General features: G+C 39.0%; 1 protein-coding gene across 1 annotated transcript; it reads left to right on the forward strand.

Annotated features, from left to right (window-relative positions):
• The first annotated feature begins 656 nt into the window (after nt 1-656).
• Nucleotides 657-4307, forward strand: DSEL (dermatan sulfate epimerase like). Its single transcript, XM_054381879.1, has one exon. The coding sequence runs from the start codon at nt 657-659 to the stop codon at nt 4305-4307; it is 3651 nt and encodes a 1216-aa protein (XP_054237854.1).
• Nucleotides 4308-23962: the final 19655 nt, after the last annotated feature.

Genomic DNA, 23962 nt, shown 5'->3' on the forward strand with positions numbered 1-23962 from the left:
AAAAGACGCTAAAGGAGGATCGATGTTGAGAGGGTTTTTCTTAGTAATTTTTTTCTTTCCCACTCACCCATGAGTCCCAAAAGAGAAAGATGGAAAGAGCGTGTATGAAAACTGAGATGAGGGAAAGGCTGAAGACAATGACTTCACTTCAGGAATGTTTGCCCTGTAATTTCCCCATTTCACCAAATACAACACATTGTTTCAAATAAATTATATCGTTCTGTGATCGGTGGAGTCTCTGTCAGCTCTGAAAGTGGAATTTGACCTGATTGAAAGCTTTTTAAAACAGTAAATGTGTGACTCCAATTCCTTTTCTCAAGTCAAGTAGTTCAAGTTATCAAGAGATTCAGTCTCTTAACTTCTGGTTTATATGCTTATCTTAGAGATTTTACTTCCCCCCCCCCCCCCCCAGTTTTAGTATTTATGCTGTAGTGTGAACAGACAAGTCACCTGAGAATTAAGTTTTCAATAGCCTTTTTCAGTGTTACAGTTCAGGTTGCAAGTAATCTGAGTATCTGTTGGAGTACATGCTTTTGTCCTAAGAAAATATGCCTTAAGATGTTGGGTTTTGTGTGAACTGGATCAAAGTTTGATGTCTGAACATTGTGTTTTGTTAGGAAATGCATGCCTGGGGAAGAGGAGCTGCCTAATGGATCATGGCTCTGATGGTCTCAGGGCATACTTTATTTCTAGCGTTAATGATGGTTGCTGTCTTCACTTTTGAAGAATCTGTAAGCAATTACTCTGACTGGATGACTTTCATAGAGAACATAGATCAATATGAAAAACAGAAACTTGAAGGTCTTAGTGATGAGCAGAAGCTGAAAAAAACAGTTGTTCATCCGAGCTTGTATTTCGACACTGAAGATGTTCAGGTGCTGAGGCAGAAGGCTCACACAAGTCATTCCCATCTATTCAGAGCCATCAGAAGTGCAGTGATGGTTATGCTCTCCAACCCGTTGTACTACCTACCTCCACCCAAGCATGTTGATTTTGCTGCTAAGTGGAATGAGATTTATGGTAACAATCTGCCACCTTTAGCATTTTATTGTTTGCTCTGCCCCGAAGATAAAGCTGCATTTGATTTTGCCCTAGAATATATGGATAGAATGGCTGGCTACAAAAACTGGTTGGTTGAAAATGCACCTGGAGATGAAGTCCCACTTGGTCACTCCCTAACAGGATTTGCCACTGCTTTTGACTTCTTGTATAATTCACTGGAAAATGAGAGAAGGCAAAAATATCTAGAGAAGATATGGTCTGTAAGCGAGGAAATGTATGAGTACTCAAAGGTTCGTTCCTGGGGAAAGCAGCTTCTCCATAATCACCAAGCAACCAATATGCTTGCTTTACTTATTGGGGCTTTAGTTTCAGGGGTGGACAAAGGCTCTCAGGCAAATATTTGGAAACACACTGCTGTGGATGTGATGGAGAAAACAATGTTTCTGCTCAACCATGTTGTAGACGGGTCTCTGGACGAGGGAGTAGCCTATGGGAGTTACACAGCCAAGTCAGTAACGCAGTATGTTTTCCTGGCCCAGCGCCACTTTGGTATTAACAACCTGGGCAATAACTGGCTCAAAATGCACTTTTGGTTTTACTATGCCACCCTCTTACCAGGCTTCCAGAGGACTGTGGGCATAGCAGATTCTAATTACAACTGGTTTTATGGTCCTGAGAGCCAACTGGTTTTCTTGGATAAGTTTATCCTGAGGAATGGAGCTGGCAACTGGCTGGCACAGCAGATTAGAAAACACAGACCCAAGGATGGGCCCATGGTGCCATCCACTGCACAGAGGTGGAGCACACTGCACACTGAATTTATATGGTATGCTGCTGAAATCACTCCTCAGCCACCTCCTGACTATGGCACTGCTAAAATGCATGTGTTTCCTAACTGGGGAGTTGTTACTTATGGGGCAGGGTTACCAAACAGTCAGACAAACACTTTTGTGTCCTTTAAGTCTGGAAAACTCGGTGGACGTGCTGTGTATGATATTGTTCACTTTCAGCCATATGCCTGGATTGATGGCTGGAGAAGTTTTAACCCAGGACATGAGCACCCTGATCAGAACTCTTTCACTTTTGCTCCCAATGGACAGGTGTTTGTATCTGAGGCTCTTTACGGACCTAAACTCAGCCACCTGAACAACGTCTTGGTCTTTGCTCCATCTCCTACAAGCCAGTGCAATCAGCCTTGGGAAGGACAGCTTGGTGAATGCGCCCAGTGGCTGAAGTGGATTGGTGATGAAGTTGGAGACTCGACTGGAGAAATTATAACAGCCTCCCAGGCTGGAGACATGATGTTTGTGAGTGGTGAGGCAGTATCTGCTTACACATCAGCAATGAAACTGAAAAGCGTTTATCGCGTTTTGCTGCTCTTAAATTCTCAGACCTTGTTAGTAGTAGACCATATCGAGAAGGAGGAAGACTCTCCTGTTGATTCTGTCAGTGCCTTTTTTCATAACCTTGACATTGATTTTAAATACATACCCTACAAATTTAAGAACAAATACAGCGGAGCTATGATGGATGTGTGGGATGCCCACTACAAGATGTTTTGGTTTGATCATCATGGGAGTAGTCCTGTTGCTAGGATACAGGAGGCAGAACAAGCTGCTGAATTCAAAAAGAGATGGACTCAGTTTGTAAATGTTACCTTTCCCATGAAAAGCACCTTGACAAGGATCGTTTACCTTTTCTATGGCCCATATGTCAATGTTTCTAATTGCAGACTCACAGATAATGCAAAATCTGGATTTCAGATTTCACTCAGTGTCAACAACACTGAAAATACCATCTCGGTTGTGACCGACTATCAGAATTTAAAGACAAGGTTTGATTATTTAGGATTTGGTGGTTTTGCCAAAGTAGTTCATGAAAACAGAGTGACCAAGTTTGGTCTAGGTACTGAATCTGTGAAAAAACAGGCAAAAAATAATAGGGTGGTTTTCCCATTTGGATTCAAAGTGAACGTCATTGCAGGGTTAATTTTGGGCGTCAGTTTGGTCGTGCTGGCTTTTCAGTGGCGGTTTTACATATCCTTCGGTAAAATGTTGCGTTGGATCCTGGTGCTGGTTGTCACACTGTGGCTTATTGAATTGGTGGATGTGTGGAGCATGTGTACTCAGCCCATCTGTGCAAAATGGAGCAGTGACATGATGAGGCTAGAGCGTGATAAAGACAATAAAGCCAAACAGTCAGAAGGAAGCCCTGTTGTTTTGCCAGATGTTATCATTACTTCGCTTCCCACTTCTGGGGCAGAAATATTAAAACAGCTGTTTTTCAATAGCAGTGACTTCTTATACATCAGGATACCTACATCCTATCTCGAAATTCCTGAGACTGAATTTGAAATCGATTCCTTTGTAGATCCGTGTGAATGGAAGGTTTCTGATGTCCAGAGTGGTCATTTCCGTCTTATCCAAGGCTGGCTCCAGTCTCTGGTTCAAGGCACAAAGCTGCACTTACAAAACATTCATTTACATGAAGCCAGCAGAAGTAAAATTGCTCAGCATTCTGCCATAAGCAAAGACAAAAAGAAAAGATCAAAAAAGAGAGAATCTCTGTTTGAACAAAGAGGCAGGGCAAGATGGAGTCAAGATAAAGATGCTGAATATATTAGGGATCTGAGAAGACATCTCATCTATTACCCTAATGCACGACCTGTGCTTAGTTTAAGTAGTGGAAGCTGGACATTAAAGCTTCCCTTCTTCCAGGAAATCCTGGGACCAACAATGAGAGCATTATATGTAGTGAGGGACCCACGGGCATGGATCTATTCAATGTTGTACAAAAGTAAGCCAAGCCTTTACTCCTTGAAGAATGTTCCACAACACTTGGCTGCAATGTTTAAAGGGGAGAATGGTAAAGGGAAATGTAATTTAAATGAAGGCTATGCCTTTGAGTATGAATCATTAAGGAAAGAACTTTCAAATTCAAATTCAAACGCTGTTTCTATGTTATCCTATTTATGGCTAGCAAACACAGCAGCAGCACTGAGAATAAACAGGGACTTGTTGCCAACTAATTATCAGCTGGTCAAGTTTGAAGATATTGTGAGTTTTCCTCAGAAGACAGCTGAAACAATTTTTGCCTTTCTTGGTATTCCTCTTCCTCCTGCTAGCTTAAACCAAATATTGTTTGCCACCTCCACCAATCTTTTCTATCTTCCTTATGAAGGGGAAATTTCACCAAGTAGCATTCATGCCTGGAAAGAAAATATGCCCAGTGAAGACATTAGACAGATTGAAGATATCTGTTGTTCTCTAATGGACCATTTAGGATACCCAAAGTTTATAGAATAAATGCTGCAGGTCAGCAGAAATTTGCACTAATGATCTCTTGACTCCCAATTTCTGGATAAATATTAGAGAAGTTTGTTTATTCTTGTAAAATGTGTACAGTCTGCTACTTTCAGAGAGATTATTTTAAGAAAAAGATAGCTGTTCCTGCAATTGTGGTTGGGTTTTGTGTGTTTGTTGTTGTTGTTGATGTGGTTTTTTGATTGTTTGTTCTGTGGTTTTGTTTCAGTTTAGTTTGTGTTTTTGTTTTTGTTGGTTTTGTTTGTGTTTTTTAAACAACAACACCTTGTAACTATTTTTGCTGCCTTTCTAAAAAAACAAACAAACAAACAAAACAAAACCTGTGTGAACCTTTGAAGAACTACCAGCTGGGAACTTTATAGCTCAGGGGATTAGTAAGAGAATATGAAGCTTTTCATCTCCAGCTCACCAGTTTGACTCCAGCCCAAGTGGTTAGCTTTTGAAAGTGCTTGCAATCTGATGATTCTGTGATGCTTATATGAACTAAAAGTGATTAAGCTGGTCCATTTCCCAATGGTGATAATTAGCCTGCTTGGATTGGTTTACTGATACATTCTGTCTCTGTCTCACTGATCACTATCATGGTGCAAAATAAACATGTACTGAGATTGAAGGCTGTTCAGTGTCCCTTCAGTGGGAAGAGAGTCAGAACATTTGAGTTCCTTATCTATAGTCTCAGCAGACAGGCCCAGGACTGGAATGGACATGGATATTGCATTATGCATATGGTTCCTTCAGCTCAGAGATGTGGCACTTAAATTGATTTTGTGCTTTGATGAAGAGAAGACGTCATTCTCCATGCCTGACAATGTGGTACCTTTTGTGAGCCTGAAGTAAACTATCTGGAGAAAGAGAAATGGGATAAAATCTAAGAAACCAGCAAGATTTTTGTGTAGTTTTGACCTGCCTCAACTAACTTAATTTTGAAGGTTGTTAACATCGTGACTCCTTGCACTGTTTCTATACAGTAGCTCTTGTCTAAGAGGTTCTGCAAGGATTTTCTCTTTTTTTTTTTGAGTAAGACTCTTCCACCTTTCTCTCTTATAACACATTTCTGTGCTGATTCTTGTGCATCATTTCACTGAGACCAGTGCAAATATTTGATGTAATTGTCAATGGTTTATTGTTGATGTCTGCAAAGAATGGCAATCTGAGATGTAGAAGACACGAAATAAATCTCCAGGTCTGTGTTGCTGAGCGATGTTTTGCTTTTGTGTATAACGGATTTCTGAAGGACCACCATTGCTAACCTCAGGTCTTCTTTCAAAGGGAGAAATCTGGAAATCAGCTCTCCCTCAGCCACCACACATTTGAGTGATGTTTCCCTGCAGTAAATTATTTCCAAAGTTGTCTGTTTTTTATTATGATTGGTGTTTCTTTTACTTGGTGCTGTAATGTGATACTGGTTTGGAAACAAATAGGCTTGATAGGATGGACGTATCTTTGCTATTGCTTATTTTCTTCTGGAGCCACACTCTCTGCGCATGCCCATTAAAGAAAATAATTTCCCAGTTTAACTTGCTCAGCATTCTTTGGAAATGCATGCATATTATAAATGTCTGCAGATGTGTAAATCAGATCACAAAGAGGCATCTGTTTCCTTTCCCAGCTGTTTTTTATTACAAATGGAAATACCTTGAGATACACTTCTGTTGGTCTCTGGGAGCTGGGATAAGCTTTGGCTTATTATATTGAAATGTGTGTGTAATTAGTGTTTATTTGGGTGGTAAACATTAGACAATGTCCAAAGTTTCACTGAGTTTCTTCATACAGATTGCAGGTACCCTTGCTGATTTCTAGCATAAAGGAGATCTTGCCTTTCCTTCCAATTTTCCTATTATATCCCTATCACACCCTGCTGTCTTGTCCCTCCCATATGTACATTTCATGTTGTGAGATCTCATTGTGATCTAGATAAAAATAGCTTCTCAGACAATCATTATCATGTCAAAATAGGCATCTAGCATGATAAAACTATTGATATGTTGCAGCCTCACTAACCATAACCTAGCTGTCATTTATTAGCAGTAGTTGTATTTCCCTTTTTATCCTAAGTTTCAGCCCTGGCTAGGTGGAATGATATATTTAAGGAAATATTAAACAAGTTAATATATACTGACACATTAGTGAAATTTTGGTTTCCAACTATCATTCTCTTAGTTTGGCTTCTCTCTGAAGCCTTTTGTGTTCATATATAAAAAAAAAGAATGATGTCTGTACAGTCTGTACTTGACAGAAGTTTCAGCCATTTGCCTTCTATTTCCAGCATTTACACTCTAGAATCAGAACAAATAAAAAAATTTTTCTCACTCGGATGTTTTAGGGCAGCTGAAGGTAAGAATTAAGCCTGACTGTGTATTTGTGGAAGTAGAAAATGACCTTTAAATCCCTTCCTGAAAATGCCATATGGAATATCACAATAACTTATAAACCAAGTTTTTGTTTGGTTTTGAGAAGTAAGGGTAGACAGAATCATCTCTTGGGAGCATCCTCCCTACTGCTTTTGAAATACAGATTATTCCATGCACTTGCCCTCATGATAGCATCATTGCTGTTGTTAATTACATGCAAGATTTGGAAGGGCAACAAAGCTAGTGAAAGGTCTAGAGAACAAGTCTTATGAAGAACAGCTGAGGAACTGAAATTGTTTAGTCTGGAGAATAGACTGAGAGGAGACCTCACTGTTCTCTGCAGCTCCCTGAAAGAACATTGGAGCCAGGTTGGAGTTGGTCTTTTCTGCTTAGTATCAGCTCATAGAATGAAAGGAAATGGCCTGAAATTGCACCAGGTGAGGTTTAGATTGGGTATTAGGAAAAAATTGTTTATGGATAGAGTGGTCAAGCATTGGAATAGGTTACCCATCCTTGATGGTGTTCAAGAAACATGTGAACATGGCACTTCAGGACATGGTTTAATATCCATGGGCTCAGTGATCCCAAACCAAAACAATTCTATGATTCTGTAAGCATTTTGTTTCTGTACTGTACTTTCCCAGTTCAAAGAATGTATAATTTATTCATATTTCATTGCACTTTGTGTTCCCTATACAAATGTTAAAAGGTAGAAGAGAACTTCTTTATTTTTAGATCTCATTGTGAGTGCAAATGCATGATAATCTTTATGCTAAAAATATGTACAAGGAAAAGCAGTGCCTTTGAAAACAACAGAGTAGGAATGCCTCAGGTATGGCAAGTTTTCAATCAAATAATTGTTGTGTTTGAGATTATTTGTTACATGGCCATTTAACCAAGGTTAGTACCAGATGAGAGATACCCCAGATATGGAGTTGGAGACTTTGTATTGAGATTGTGGCCACCTACCCATATGAATAGCAAAATGAGACACAGCATAAAGGTGAATAAACATGCATGTGGTTGACAAGAATGCCTGCTAGAAGATGCAGATCTGAGACTTTGTAGATAATCTCAGTGGCACCTTCCAAAAAATGACAGTTGTGTGTGGAGAAGCAGCACTGGTGAGGCCACATCTTGAATATTGTGTTCAGTTCTGGGCCCCTTACTGTAAGAATGACATAGAAGTGCTGGAGTGTGTCCAGAGAAGGACAATGAAGCTTGTGAAGGACCTGGAGTACATGGCCTACGAGGAACATCTGAGGGAGCTGGAGTTGTTCAGTCTGAAGAAAAGAAAGCTGAAGGGAGACACTTAACACTCTCACAACTCCTTGAAATGAGGTTGGAGCAAGGTGGTAGACAGCCCCTTCTCCCTGATGGCAAACAACAGGACTACAGGAAAAGGATGCACACTGTGCCAAGGGAGGTTTAGGCTGGATATTAGGAAATATTTCTTCACTGAAAGGGTTATGAAACATTGGAATGGTCTGCCCAGGGCAGAGATGGAATCACCATCCCTGGAGATGTTTAAATGACATGTGGAGCTGGTGCTTAGAGATATGGTTTAGTGGTGACCTTGCAGTGCTGGGTTGAAGGAATCTCACAGATCACTATACCTAGTGATAAAAAAAATGATAACTTTGTTTTTCTCTGTTATCCGTGCTAATCTTAAATTGGATTGATCATTAAAAAGATTTACTTTTTTTTTCTTCTTCTGAAAGTGTTTCCACTGAAATTAGTGTGGTTTTCATGTGTGGAGAACATGAGCACAATTTGATAATATGAAATGATTTTGTGGGCCTGCAGACTTATCCTTAAAATTATCTTCTCTCACAAGCTTCCAGAGGAGGTTGCTACAGAGACACAGACGTTAACCACTCCTTTCACCATGTAGTAAAATTCAAGCCCATCAGTAAAATTTAAGACTTGTTAGCCCTTTTATGAAGTGCATGTCTGTTCAGGTGTGTTAGATTTAAGTGTCCTGGCACTTTCAGTTACTCTTTCATAAGGATGCTCATGAAAACACGCTCAGAACTTTATCTAAACTTTGCTTCTTTTTCCTTTTTTTTCTCCCTGTGTTAAATGTTGATAAATATTTGTACTATATTGTAGTTTCAACTGTCCAGTTATGAGACAGCTAAGATTTTAATGTATTCTTTAAAAGACAAACTTCATTTCAGTGCTTATTTCTCTGAATCATATTTGGAAGCCTAAGAAAAGTAAACACCAAGGAAAACATTTCAGTTACTTACTTTATAACTAAGTGACAGTGGCCCTGGGGAGATGCACATGGATCTTGGCGTTCAGAGTTCTATCAAATCTCATGAACCTATAGTCTTTGAGCATACCTAAATGCCCCTGTTGCTTCCAGGAGCAATGTCTGGGAAGATGAGCCTCAGTATTGTGGTCAGATTGGCTCATTTCACCCCCTTAGCCACGTAGCTGGCATGCAGACCATACTGGATTTGGATTTGAACAGTTAATTTGTCAGATCCAGAGCTGATTTTCTGTGCAAGGTCCTGAATGATACATAAATTACATGGCACAACTCATTTGACTGTGTAATACTATTCTGATAGTGTTAGAATGCAAATCAAACAAGTGCACTTCAGGCTTTTTAAAGTTCTTGGTAACCGATTTGTAAAGCTGTAGTCATTGATTAGATTTTTATTTTACTTAAAAACAGTTTAATTTGTTGTTGAAACTTAATGATGTGACTGGTGAGGGAGTCCTGCCTCCACCTGACAGTCAGTTATTTCTATTTTTAACCTCAGAGATACTTTTTATTTGATGGATATGGACATACATGAATATAGCAGTATGCTTGCTGAAAGTATTTGAAGTGCACAGATCAAGATTAAGAATAAAAATGTTACCTTACTATTCATGCAAGTTAAAAAAAAAACACCCTCTTTGCAAGTTGCTCAAATGTTGGGTTCCATAGGTTAGAATATCTTTTATAAACTGTGGTAATTATTGAGGTGATAGATAATTTATCAACATTATTTCTATTTAATTGCACATAATATTATGTTTGTCAAGAGAATAAGTACTAGATCTTAACAATTCTATGATCAGGGCATCATGAGCTTTCCTTCCTTTCTGTAGACTTCCTTTTAGCTTTGGTTCATACTAAAATTTGTGTTTAAATCTCATCATGAAGGGGCAGTTTTCCAAGCGATAAGTGTGTCTGGAGACTCTTCCAGGCTCAAATTCCACTTCATTGCATTTCAGTGTGGAATATAATGGATTATATGCATCAAACCCTTAAGCTGTGAGTTCTTGAGAACTGGGCTGTAAGTAATTTGGACATCAGAAAGAAGTTTTTACTATGAGGGTGGTGAAGCCCTGGAACAGGTTGCACAGGAAGGTGGTGGAGGCCCCATCCCTGGAGAAATTCAAAGTCAGGCTTGATGGGACTCTGAGCAATCTGATCTCATTCAAGATGTCCCTGTTTACTGCAGAGGTCAGACTAGATGACCTCTAGTGGTCCCTTCCAACCCAGAGCATTCTGTGATTCTGTGAAGAGGAAATGATGCATTGATGACCTCAATAAACATTGTGTCATTGACTTCAAGGGGCCAAAATGCTATCATCTACTATCATCAGACTATTAGAACCTACATAGCCTGAATATTCCAAAACAGCAGAAACAACAGGAGAGAAATACCTCAAATGTTCTTGTTATTTGATGAAAAGAGGAACTGGAATTTAATAATGTAAAAAAATATAGATTGCTCTGTAACCCTAATCAAAGGTAGCTGTAGGCTGTTTGATAAATTTATAAAAGGAGGCAGAGGAACAAACAGGCATTCAAAATAATGTACAAAGCACAGTTTCAAATGTCAGGACTTCAATTTCCTTAATTTAGAAGAAATTTGCTGATACATGATCTACGCTTTTCATGAAGGAGGTGAATGGGTAATCTTGTGCTGCCTGAGAAAATAATAATGGGAAAGTGCTGTTTCACATTACTGAAATGATAGTGGTTTAAATTAAACTATGCATCTTTGAGCTGACAATATGCTGAGAGCTATATGTGATGTAAGAAAAAAAAACCAGTTAATTTTATTCATGTCTATCTAACACAAAATCGTCTCTGAAAGGTTCTTCATTTATGCTTTTCTAAACCCAAATTTAGTTTGCTGTCTTTACTGAGAACAATGTTGTGGCATTTAAGACCTAATTCATCTATCTTACATTAGATAATTTATCTTCCATATCTAGCTAAGGAACACTGTCACTCTAGAAGCAATGGGAAGTGAGTCTTGCCTTCAAAGGTAAATGGTAAATTACTTCCCTCTCTGTAAATCCTCAGCCAAGGGTGATTAAACTCTTACTTTATATGCCCACTGAAAGGCCTCAATGGAAATGAAGTGTATTAGGCTTTAAATCTATATGGTCTTCCATCTAAGTAGATTTCTGTGTCTGAGCAGTTCTGGAGCACACACCCTCCAAACACAATTTGATGAAGCATCCTGCATAAAATAAAATAATTGCCAGTAAAACAACACTTTTCTGTTATCTTTTATTTCTTCTTTTTTTTCCCCCTTAAAATATTTCACCACATACAATATCACAAAATTCTGTGATGTGGTCAAGTGTGTGTATTTAATTATATTTTTCTTAATATTTCTGTTGGTGCTTGTTTTAAACAAGAGAGCCACTGTTGTCTTTCAGAAAGCAATCATGGCAAGACCTGATTCTATCTGTCCTCAGTTACACAGTAAGTATGTTTGAGGTTTAGTAAAAGACCAGAAAATAGATATATTCTTAAAAGAAAATGGTTTATTTCCACCTCAGTTCTCAGGAACTGAACTGCTAATGCAGTCTATAATGTTGAAGTCTTGGGGATGTAATCCTGCCCCTGTACTCAGCACTGCTGAGGCCTCAACTTAAGCACTGTCTGCAGTTCTGGGCTCCTCACTGCAAGAAAGATATTGAGCAATGAGACTGGGGAAGGCAGTGGAGGGAAAGTCTGATGAGGAGAGGCTGAGGGAGCTGGGGTTGGTTAGCCTGGAGAAGAGGAGACTCAGGGGGGACCACATCATACTCTACAACTACTTGAAGGGAAGTTGTAGTAAGCTGGGGGTTAGGCTCTGCTCCCAGGCAACTTGTGACAGGACAAGAGGGCATGGCCTGAAGCTGTGCCAGGGGAGGTTTAGGTTGGATGTTAGGAAGCACTTCCTTATGGAAAAGGTAATCAGACACTGGAATGGACTGCCCATGGAGATGGTGGAGTCACCATCCCTGGAGGCATTTAAGGAAAGATTGGATGTGGCATTTAGTGACATGGCCTGGTTGATGTTAGTTGTGTTAGGTCACAGGCTGGACTTGATGATCTCAGAGGTCTATTTCAGCCTCAATAATTTTGTGATTCTATGATAAACACTGTAGCTATGTCCAAACTGTATATTTAGAATATTTTGTCTTACAATACCCAGGAAAGCTTTTGGAGACCGCTATCTGTACAGAGACCATTCTAACAGTTTTACAGTGTAGGTAAGCAAATTCCAGCAGCCATGAATATCCTCTTGTATTTTTAATTTAAAAGAAAAAACAACACACCAAATGACTCCTCCCTCCCAAACCACATAATTGGGTTAACTGGAATGACTTCAGCCCTCTGTGTTTCTCACTGAATGTGGGTTTGCACAGGCAGCATCTATCCAGAGGCACAGCTAGTTCAGTATTCTTATTGCTGAAAAGGTCTAAAACCCACTGCAGGTGTATCTGAGGTGCAGCTAGTTTCCTGCAGCAGAGTTTTGCATGGTTAATTGACTTACTTTTTCATTCATTTAATTTAGCAGAAGGTACATGGAATATACGTTACACACAGGAGCAAGAAGACGACCTGATTCTCTCTCATGTGAACTACAGTATGCTATAAAAAAGTTTGCATATTTTAAGTCTTGATGACATTATCTGTGAAATAGGTTTAATGTGGTCTTTTTGTGAAGGGTGTTAGCCCTGTGCCTTCTATGTTGGTGATTGCTGAATGACTGTGCAGCTGGTGGGTGGTGTGTGCTTATCCTCTGTAGATCATCGTGGGTCTTGTCACTGTATTCTCATAGGTAATTGTTTGTTTATTTATTTATTTGATATTCTGAATCTTGAACCCAGCTTTGGCTCTGGGGAAAGCTACATGGAAAAATGTCACCTTGAACAACAAGGTGTGGTGCAAATGTTGCTGCCTGTTGCAAGTTCTTTGGCAATATTTATCTCAAGCTGTTTTCTGAAAGGTTGCTCAAAGGTAGCAAATCCAATGTATGAAGCTAAAGGGAAACTGATACCAGGAACATAATAAAAGGCAGACTGGCAGAGAGAATAAAGGCACACCTGTTTCCGTGAAAACCATTGATATTTTCACTCTTAACTGCTTAGAAGTTGCTTACATTTTCTTTGGATGTTTTTAAGACTGTTTCTGGTTCCATCCTACAGCTTGTCTAGGCATAGATTTTATTCTGTGATTTTTGAATCTTAATGTTAATGTTATTACATTTTCTTGAACCTTCTGTTGTGCTTCCAGTCTATTCTTTTCACAAATTACATCCTATAGATGCCACCTGCTTTCACAAAACATAGTCTCAGACCTGGTGAGGACTATGATACGTACACAGAAATGAACTGAGAAACAAAATGTTAAAGTGGATAGACCTGAAAGTGTGTTTTGGAATATTTAGGTCTTAATGAGCTGCCATATGATGCACTATGAATGCCTGAATAATAGACTTTATTATTTTCTTTAACTGATCAGCTGAACATTACCTGTTTCAAATTGCTGTAAAAGTACTGACAGAAAGATAAGTTAAAAGACACTTTTGTTTAGGTGTATTTTGAGTTTTCTTTTTTCAGTGCTATTCTTTTGTACTCCCAAGCTGTATTAATTTATAACTAGGCAGCTATTACCCAGTGTAGCTCTACAACATTACTGGCAACAAAGGATGTTTTTGAATGAGAGGCTTCAGCTTTTCCTGCTGGGTACAGAGTCAATATTGATGGTTTCTCAACTACTAGCATCCTTTGATGATACATTTGAAATAAAAGTTAACTTTTGTAGTGAAGAATAGTTTTGTATTAAAGAATGGATTATACTTCTTGCTGAATAAAATAGAGGTGATGTGAAAAATGCATATTATAGACAGTCAGAATGCTATCAGTCATGATTAAGCCAGTCTCAGAGTCAGATCTCTAAAAGTAGAGGTGTAATTCTTATCCCTTCTTCAGCCTAATTACTAACCTCTTGACCCTGTTTAATTGCAGCTTAGGCTAACATGAATTTCCTTCCATTTGCTGAAAGAAATGAGCAAGCCTACATGAAGATGTCGGGGCTTTATTAATATACCAGGGCTTTTGTTAATCTGGTCTCACTTCAGTGTGCATCTGTACCTCTAAATTGCTCAAGGGTCCTTTTGCTGATCTTATATAATGAATGATCCTGTTGACTTCAGTGTGAATGAATTTACCTACTAGTATTCCATCTTTCTCTGATAATAGCCATGCCTTAGTACCTTTAACACATGAAGCTAATAGAATGATTAGTAAAGAGCCAGGATAGAAAATAAACAAAGAACTCCAATACTCATTGCTCACAGGTTGTGGAAACTGTTTGCCAGCAATCTGCTTCATCTGCATTTAGTTCAGTTGGCTGTGCATAGCAACAGACTCATAGCATCCTTTGCAAAATCTCCCTTGAGGAGTTTATAATTTAAAGGTTCAGTTTCAAACAGATTTTATACATATATATATGATTGCATTAGCGCCTCTTAAATTAATCTAGGTGCAATTTTCTTTTTGATTTAAAAGTGCAAGGAATACAAAAGAGGAAAAAAGGTTACTCAGTTTCCTTTAAATATAAATAAACAATTTATAAAATCAAGATAGTCACAGAATCACAGAATACCTTTAGTTGGAAGAGACCTTCAGATCATCTTGCCCCACTTTTGTCCCAGCACTGCAAGGTCACCACTAAACCATGTCCTTAAGCACCAGATCCACATGCCATTTAAATATCTCCAGGGATGGTGACTCCATCTCTGCCCTGGGCAGATCAGTCCAATGTTTGATAACCCTTTCAGTGAAGAAATATTTCATAGTATCCAGCCTAAACCTACTCTGGTGCAGCTTGCATCCATTTATTCTATTGCCATCAGGAAGAAGAGGCTGGCTGACTCCTCTCTCCAACTTTCTTTCAGATGCTTGTTGAGAGCTATTCAGATGCTATTACTGTTTACCAAAAAAAAAAATAAATCTGCAGGATGAGTTTATCAGGACTTCATTAAGCACTGGAACAGGCTCCCCGTAGAGGTGGTGGTGTCTCCTTCTCTGGAGACTTTCAAGCCCCATTTGGATGCATTACTGTGTGACCTGCACTAGATTCTATGGTCCTGCTCTGGCAGGGAAGTTGGACTCGAAGATATCCAGAGGTCCCTTCTAACCCCTAACAACCTGTGATCCTGTGAACAACTTCATAGGTTTCTTGCTCTAGGGTAAATTCTCTTCATAGCACTTAAAAAACTGCCGAGCACAGCAAAAATAATTTTTTTTAAATATATATTAAAAAATTGTATTCTATTTTATTTTTGCAGATCTTATTTGTGAGCAAACTTATTTATGCAAACCACCAGAGGCAGCACAGAGTCTTGTTGATAAAGATAAATACTGTAGTAAGGTAACTTTCTAGTTTGACTTTGCTTTCATTTTTATAGAGGAATGCACTCACTAAGCTCAATTTCAAATGAGCTTACCTGCACCTCTCCAAAATTCGCAGACAGATAGGCTACTCCTATCTTTTTTTTCCCCAGTAAAGTTTAAATTCAATTAATTGACTACAGAATATGGAATTTAATTAAATAAGAGTTAAACTACTTTGAATGTATTTAGTATTTGGGTTGTACTGGGTATACTTATTTTTGGCTTTGAGTTACAGTTGTATTTCTCTGAAAATAAATCCTCAGTGATACCTCACATCTATCTCATTGTTATTCAGTTAATTAGAAACCCTTCTTGGGTGATGGACATTCTAGAGATCCTGCACCTCATATTAAACATTGTATCTGCCTCAAGAGCCTTCTTTGTGTTTTGCATTCAGTACCAAATGAATATATGTTAAACAGCAATGGACCATTCAATTCGTACTGCAAAGTGGTTGTAAAAGTAGCCTAAGATCTTTACCCAAGAGATTATTATACCAAAGATAGGTGCTTTTCATATCAACAATGAGAACTCTGTCTCTCAGACCATGAACATCACAGCACAGCACGACTTCTCATTATACTCTTACATGGTCAGCTTGTTTGGATGTTCTTTGATGTCCTAACACCAACAAAGAAGCTGTCTCAAGAGGAAAAAAAATTAATAGCTTTAATCAATACTTATAAAGGCATAGGAGGTTTTCCTAATAATTACTTTGCTTGCCTGGGTGTATGTACAATCACATTTTACTGGGGTGTATATTTCTAACTGAGGTCAGTATTTGCTGATGGTAGGAAGGCATGATGATATGCTAGCTCATATTTTGCATTGACAGAAGAGGTAGTCAAAACTGGGTAGACTATAGCCTAGAGATTTTCACTGGCTGCAATTCAGTGTTGCCAAAAAAAATCCACTGTAAATAGAATATTTTTATTGTGCTCACAGGGAATACTGCTGTGGAAAGAGTGATCTTTCTTCATCGAAGACTTAGCAGAGTTTTTTTCGTGCTACCAACACAGCAGAGCAAAAGGGCCATAGCTGGAGAAGATATATGTCAGAATGTCCATGCAGTGTGATGATCCTCAGGAGTGTCACCTTTGCTGTGCAGCCACAGATATAAACCTATTACTTGAATAAAACCTCAGAAATCTCTTACTTGTAAACACCCTACAGACTCAGAAATGAGAAGATATTTTAGAAATAACCCTGAAAATTACTTTTAATCTCATGACATAAGAGGTAATCACACAAATTCCATGGCTTTGACTCATGCTCTTAAAAGATTGACAATGCCCAGGTGTGGGATGTAGTCCTCTAACAGAAAAGGTAATTTTCTAGAGAAAAACAATGTTTCAGCTTCTCAGGCCAAAAGTGTATGACACAGAGTAACTCAAAAGCAGAAAAATAGGTTGACAGAATCAACACTTTCACACTTTTTACTGCTAGTTCAGATTTATAGCTGTGTCTACTCAGCACAAAGGATAAGCACTGATTAAGGTACTGATCAAAACTCCTTCAGACCTGTTAAGGATATAGACTCCACTTTCCTAATTTCCCATGTTGGTGAAAGGTACCAATGTAGGTCTTTTAATATACTGATTCTTAACTGGTGAAATATGCCAATGTACAGACAAGGGATGGCATGTGCAAAGGCCAAGTTCAGTACTTATGCTGACAGTGGGAATGAGAGGTGGGAAGTATGTAATGTGAATCAAAAAACAGGGGCTGTTTGAGATGAATGGCAGGAAAGAAAAGTCTTGAGATTAATAATTTGCAGAGGACTGGAGATTCCAGCCACCTGTAAGGAGATAAAAGTATGGCCTTGTTAACAAGCATCTGCTATAATGCTTGTAATCATAGAATGGTCTGGGTTGGAAGGGACCTTCAAAGGTCATCAAGACCAACCCTCTCTGCAGACAGCAAAGGCATCCTCAACTCAGACTGCTCAGAGCTTTGTCAAGCCTCACCTTGAATATCTCCAGGGATGGGGTTTCAACCACCTTCCCAGGCAACCCGTTCCAGTGTTCTACTGCCCTCATGGTAAAGAACCTGTTCCTAACATCCAATCTAAATCTACTCTTCTCTAGTTTGATGCCATTGTCTCTTGTCCTGTCACTGCAGGTTTTTGTAAGCAGTCTCTCTCCATCCTTCTTGCAGGCCCCCTTCAGGAACTGTAAGGGTGCTATTAGGTCCCCCCAGAGTCTCCTCTTCTCCAGGCTGAACAACCCCAACTCCGTCAGCCTCTTTCTGTCAGAGATGCTCCAACCCCCTGATGATTTTCATGGCCTTCCTCTCTACCTGCTCCATCAGCTCCATGTCCTTCCTGTATTGAGGGCACCTTCATGAACTACCGAAAATAACATGGAAGATGAAGGGAGATGAGAGCTTTGCTAATTCCAAGCAATTCACATGAATTGCTTTAAAACTGGGATGTCATTTGCAAAAATCTCTACATCTCCTGCCTCAGTATTACAGACTTAGATCATAGCAAAATACTTAGGTGTAGCAAACTCCTACTATCTCTCACCACTTGGATTTTTTATTTTTCAGTTTCATTATCTAACTGATGGGTTGGGGTTTTTATTTCTTTTCTTTGAATAACACTATAGATGTATATTCTCAAAAAACAGAAGCACCTTTTCATTTTGAAAGTGCCTCCAACAGTAAGCAGTGTTTGATGTTCTATGACTCCACATCAGCATAGTAAATGAAGATAATGAAGCTGAGCCTTCTATCTGCAGAAGAAATGGCAGTGTGGGACAGGGACTTGATCTTAATGACAGAATGGCATTACATCTGGGAGGTGAGCCAGAAAATAGCTACTGCAAAACTCAGCTTGTGCAATGCATTACATTTCTGCCCCCACCAAGCCCCCTCTCCTCCTTTCCTTCTGTAGCTGAAAAAGGAGCACTCTCTATGGCTCCATTGGGATCAGGGAAAAAGTGATCTCGTTAAAGATTTGACTTTTGTTTTCTGTGTTTTGGCTTCTGTTCATTTAGATAAATGAATGAAAGCTGTCCTTAGTGTTGTGTAATGAGCCTACAACCAGAAACACAAAGGGAAGATACTGACTGGCACTTGAACTACTTTATTCTCTTATAAGGCAGTATGGCAGTTCTTGTTCTGATAGTAAATAAAAAAGGACATTAGATCTTTATCTAAAAGCTGTGCAAGTATTACCTGGGTACCTTTTTCTGTGCTTAGGTACCTGAATAGTGAAAAAAATCTATTGATAACAAAATAGACCACAGAGATTTAAAAGACTGAAAGATAGGCCAAGTGGTTGCTAAGCTTTAGATTTACAGTTCTCTTTGAAAACCTGACTGAAATCGTAATGATGAAGCAGTTTTGCTTAGCATGCCTGCTATGGTTTTGTGAGAAATCAGCTATCTCAGTCTCTGTCTGTACCTATGTGCTGGTATACTCCTGGGGCTGGTTTCTATTCAGGGCACTTTTACATGAGCTCTGAATTCATTCGTCTAGGTTTATCTCATGGCCACATCTTGCACCTGAATCCTGGAACTTGGTATGTGTCCCAGATCTGATAATGTAGTTATATTCTGAAGAGACTTGCCAACAGCAGAGGTATTTTGTTTTACAATACAAAAGATGATACAATACAAAAGATGATACCTGCAGTGCTTTCCAATGGTGAAACCATAAAACCCCCACAGTTTTAGCTCACTTTCATTCTGAATTTAAGATCAGAATGAAAAATAATATCTTGGAACTTGAAACCCATGAAGGTGAAACCGTAGTAAAAGTTTAGATTTGACATCAGCGCAGTTGAGTCATTCCATATGTTAAAAGGGCAAAGTGGTTTGACAAGTAGAAGCAGTTTGTGGGTTTTATTAATTGGTTCATTTCCTTCTTTCTTTTAAAGTTTGTGGCAGTCCTTGGCTGACTTTTCTGCTGCATGAAAGCACAATGCTGCTTGTGTTTCAGTACTGGCCAGCTGAACAGATCTAGTTATATAAGATAACTCTAGGCAACCTGATCTAGTTGAGAATGCCCCTGCTTACTGCAGAGGGAATTGGGCTACATGACCTTCAGAGGTTCCTTCCAACCCAGACCATTCTATGATTCTGTAAGATTAGAAGTTTAGAATTTAGAAAACACCTGTAAGGAGCAGTCTGAAGACAACACCATATAAAGACCACTCAAGTAAATCAAACAGACAAAAATAATGTGAATAATAATAATGATAAAAAAATGCCTGAACTGAACTTACAATCATCTTTCAAGCCAGCAAAAGAACGATTAACCTATCCTTGGGGTGGAACTGCAAATTGTACACTTGCATAAGACAATGTGCCTCTTGTTTGCATGAAAAAGATTTAGTCCTTAGCAAAGGCTGAGAGGTTCTCCAAAGGACTCCATTTCTATATTATTTGGAATGAGTATCTGTAGTTGTGTCAGCCATCATGCTTTGCTGATTTTCTCTCATGGGCTTTCTTGATAGAGTCATCTCATAAAGAGGATTCTATCTGCATCATGCAAGATAAAGGTCCTAAGTGAAATTTCCTCATTCTTAGCAGGTTTTCTGTAACAGGTGTTACAGAAATTACATTGCAACAGAATTGAAGGTGTTCTGCCCTGATTTGATATTGGTTTATTAGAACTCATTCCCCGGAGACCAAATGAATAAGTGATTTTTAAAGTCAGTAGAGTTTCATTCTGGCTCTTACAGGTGATGTATGCCTGCTTTAATGGATATGAGCCAGCTCATAGCTCTCTTGCCTTCAGCCTTCTGAAGTAGAGGAGTGGGCATGAGAAAAGCACTCTTGAGGTCCCTACAGTTATAAATTCTATCCCATTTGATAAACAGAGCAGAGAGTACGAGTCTGAGGGACATGGGTCTTAGCCTGTTTTCTCTCAAGCAAATAAGATAATGTGGATGAGCAAGGGCTGCACATTTTGGAGCCCTATGGCTACTACTTTTCCACTGGCTTTTCTCTTCCAAATTAATAGCTTGGAGAAAGGAAAAAAGAAGAAAAAGAGGAGGCAAGAAATGCCTGTGGTTTTTGTTGTGGTTTCTTTGTTTGTTTGTTTGTTTGTTTTGTTTTCTGTCAGTGACTTCTCCAGAATGAAATTACCTCATAAGGATATGAGTTGGGAAAAAAAATAAGTTTTCAAGTATTAGAAGGATCTGAGTATGTTTAACCACCCAGCATAACAAACTTGTTGAAGACAAAATAGGTTTTCCACTGAATAAAAAGGGATATGTCATTTTAAGACTGTAAGGAGATGAAAAGGGTTGTGCTTAATAAGAGCCAAGGTGTATCCAACTCAGTGCGCTGTTTTCAGTAGTTGCCATATTAACACTTAGGGAAGAGTAAGAACAGGATAAAAATAGGATTCTTTCTCTGGTCGCTTTCTGAGCCTCAGGACTGAGCCAGATGTATTTAGCAAATCTAAATAAGTTTCTTTTCCATTAGGATTTTGTTTTGGTTTGGTTTTTTGAGTCTTCCCTTGAGCCCATGTAAAATTTAGAATCAATTATGTCCTCTGGCAAGAAGTTCAACAAGGCTATTATTTCTTACTTTAAGTGCCATCTTTTAGTGCTTTTTTTTTTTTTTTTTTCATCCTGGCTCCTGTCATCTCTTATCCAAGCTGAAAAGCCCTTGTTTACTTAGTCATTCTTTGCCTGAAAGCATTCCACTCCTGTAGTCATCTTTTCTTCCCTTATCTGATTTTTTGTTATTATCTTTCCTGGGGTTACAAGAGTTGCACATAATGTTGAAGATGTTGGCAAACACAAATGTAGATGGTGACATTATGACTCCAAGATAGGTTCCCTTTAATGGTGGAGGTGGGAGCTGCCTAATCACATTTTAAAGATATTTGCCTTTTTTCTGCAACTCTACCCTGCAACCAGTTCTGTTCTGTACCCTGGTTCTCAGAGAGAGATTTTGAAGCTTGCATGTTTAAACACAGAAGTGACATAAATAAATTATCACCATATTAACTGAGTGTTTAAAAGTCATAGCAAAAAAAACCCTTCACACACTATTCTACAAAGCAAGAATGGTCAAAGAGTGGTCAAATAAACACTTGAGTGAAACTGAAACACCATTAGGTTTATTTGTTTCTTGGAATGGAAAATTGCTATTAGTTGATTTTGTCACAAAAGCCAGGTGAATTTTCAGGACAAAATAGCAAATCAACAGTTAATAATCTGATACAAAGACTAATGGAGCAGCTTTTGTTCTGAAAATTAAAGCAACTTGGGATTCAAAGTCAGGTATGTATCTCTGAAAGGAGAAGAAAAGGTCTCTATATGTTGCTTTGTGACTTTTGGTGGAGACATGACAAGATTCACTGTTTTAAATTATCCAGGTACTACTTTTCTCAGTGTTACTGCATTTGGTTGAGATGCTTAAGTCCCATTTTCCCATTTCAAAAGAAAAGTGGTTCAATGGATACACCTGGTTCTGCTCTAAGTAATTAGATATCAAGTCTACATTCCATGGCTGTGTACAGTCTAGTCACATGTACTCTTGACGTACCATCAGGCACTTCCAGTTAGGGGAGAGAGATCCAGAAATCTCTGGCCTGTATAATGTCATGAAAAGTGGGTCTTTGAGTCATCTGACCTGTTGAGATTAACTTGAAGTTCTTTGTCCCTCTGAAACATATCTGAGAAGGCAGCACAAAATAGGCTCCTCTTGTTTTTGTTTCACAATACAACTCCTGTATCCCAAACAAACCAAATACTCTAGAGCACAAACAGGATGCGAAGATGCCAAATTTACCTCTTATCTGATTGATTAAAGGTACTTAAAGGGATTCTACAAGCAAGACAGCAGGATGAGGGGGAATCGTTTTAAACTACAAGAGGGGAAATTTAAACTAGATAGAAGGAATTTTTTTTTATTTTTTTTTAACCATGTGTGTGGTGAAACACTGGCATAGGTGGCCCAGAGAGGTCGTAGATGCCCTGTGCCAGGAAACAATCAAGGTCCAGTTGGATGAGGCTCTGAAGAACCTAATCTAGCTAAAGATGTCCCTGTTCATTGCAGGGGAGCTGGACTAGATGACCTTTAAGGATCCCCTCCAACCCCAAACATTCTATTATTCTATGATTATAGCAGCTGATAAGTACTTGGCAACCTTCAGCCTTCTGTGAAAGTAATGAATCCAGAAAAGCCCCAGCTTTCATCTGTGAGATGGTGATCAAACTGGTATAATGGCTAGGGCCATACTTTGATAGCCATATAAGCATTCTCATCCCACCTGACTTGTTAATGAAGCAAGCTCTCACACCACATTTACTGTTGCTGCACCTATGATTTTGATCACAGTGACAAATCACATCTGCTGCTTAACTGCATGTGTGAAAATAAAGCTGAGTTCCCGCTCAACAGGAATGATAGACTTTGTTTCAAGTCTCTACACAGCATTTTAAAGATTGCAGACAGTGACAAAGAGGACCCTAACATCTTCAATGTAAGGAATAAAAAAGAGCAAAGAATTTCTTGTTTCTAGAAGACAGAGGTTCTTGGCTGCTACCAAGAGGATTTGGGACAACATGCTTTAGGGCACAGGGGAGATACTGAAAAAAAAAAAAAAACAGAAGAAAATATGGGACTGGAAAAAATAGAAGAAATAGGAGAAGATACTACATGGGTAGCATTTTTTTTTTTTTTGTCAAGCTGTGTGACTCTTCGCTTTTTGTTTGGCACTGACCAGATTTTCCCCCTTACTCAGGCTGAGCTAAAGATGCCAGGTTGATACTCTGAAATTGCAATGAATGGAGGATGCATATGTGTATCAGAATGGAGTATATCATCTTGATATGGAACTTCCAACATAGAAGTCCAGGATAAGATTCACTGCCATAAGTATCTCTTCCACAATACATTGTGGAAAGTATATTTTCAGACCATGAGCCAGCAATAAGACAGCTGTCTCCAAGGGTTTTCATGTGTTTTAGAGAGAGTGGGAATGCAGGGGTTTGTTAGTTTTGGATACTGAAGGTAGAGCTGGTGTCTCCAGGGCTGAAAGAAGCATTAGAATTTATTTTGGAGAAATGAACTGGAAAGAAATGTAGATAGAGGGAGATGTCTCATACTTGAAAATCTTAAAAAAGCAGGGAAAAATGCTGAGAGATAAAGGCAAAGTGAAGCTGCCAGTGAAGGCAGCGTCAGCTTCCTGTCTGACCTTTCCTTCGTGATCACTGTGGCACCTTCTCAGAGTGATATTTTCTCATCTCTGGTTTGTTGAGCTCCCTTGATCCACTGATACCCTGTTGCCTTCCTTCAGCCTTCCCTGCTGTGCTCTGTGGTGATAAAACCAAAGAACAGTAAGGAAAGGGTATTTGGTGCACCGCAGGATCCCATATCATCCACACTGAAATAAGCGTACAAGTCTGGTGGGTGCTTCTGGATGTGTCATACAGACCATGAGCTCCATATTTCCCTACATCCTATTATAAAGGTGCTGGGTTTTCCCCTAGGATAGGCTTGCCACACTACATTTTCATTGCAAGCTGTTTAAAAATAGAGGTTACAGTAGATGCTTATTTTTTGTTAACAATCCCAGACAGCACTACAACAATCTGAGGTGGCCTACTAATGTCCAATTACAGTA

This window comes from Indicator indicator, chromosome 6, assembly GCF_027791375.1.
Source record: "Indicator indicator isolate 239-I01 chromosome 6, UM_Iind_1.1, whole genome shotgun sequence".
NCBI lineage: Eukaryota > Metazoa > Chordata > Aves > Piciformes > Indicatoridae > Indicator > Indicator indicator.

Excerpts from the sequence above, each read along its gene's own strand:
- DSEL (XM_054381879.1), top strand. The coding sequence starts at position 657 with ATGGCTCTGATGGTCTCAGGGCATACTTTATTTCTAGCGTTAATGATG.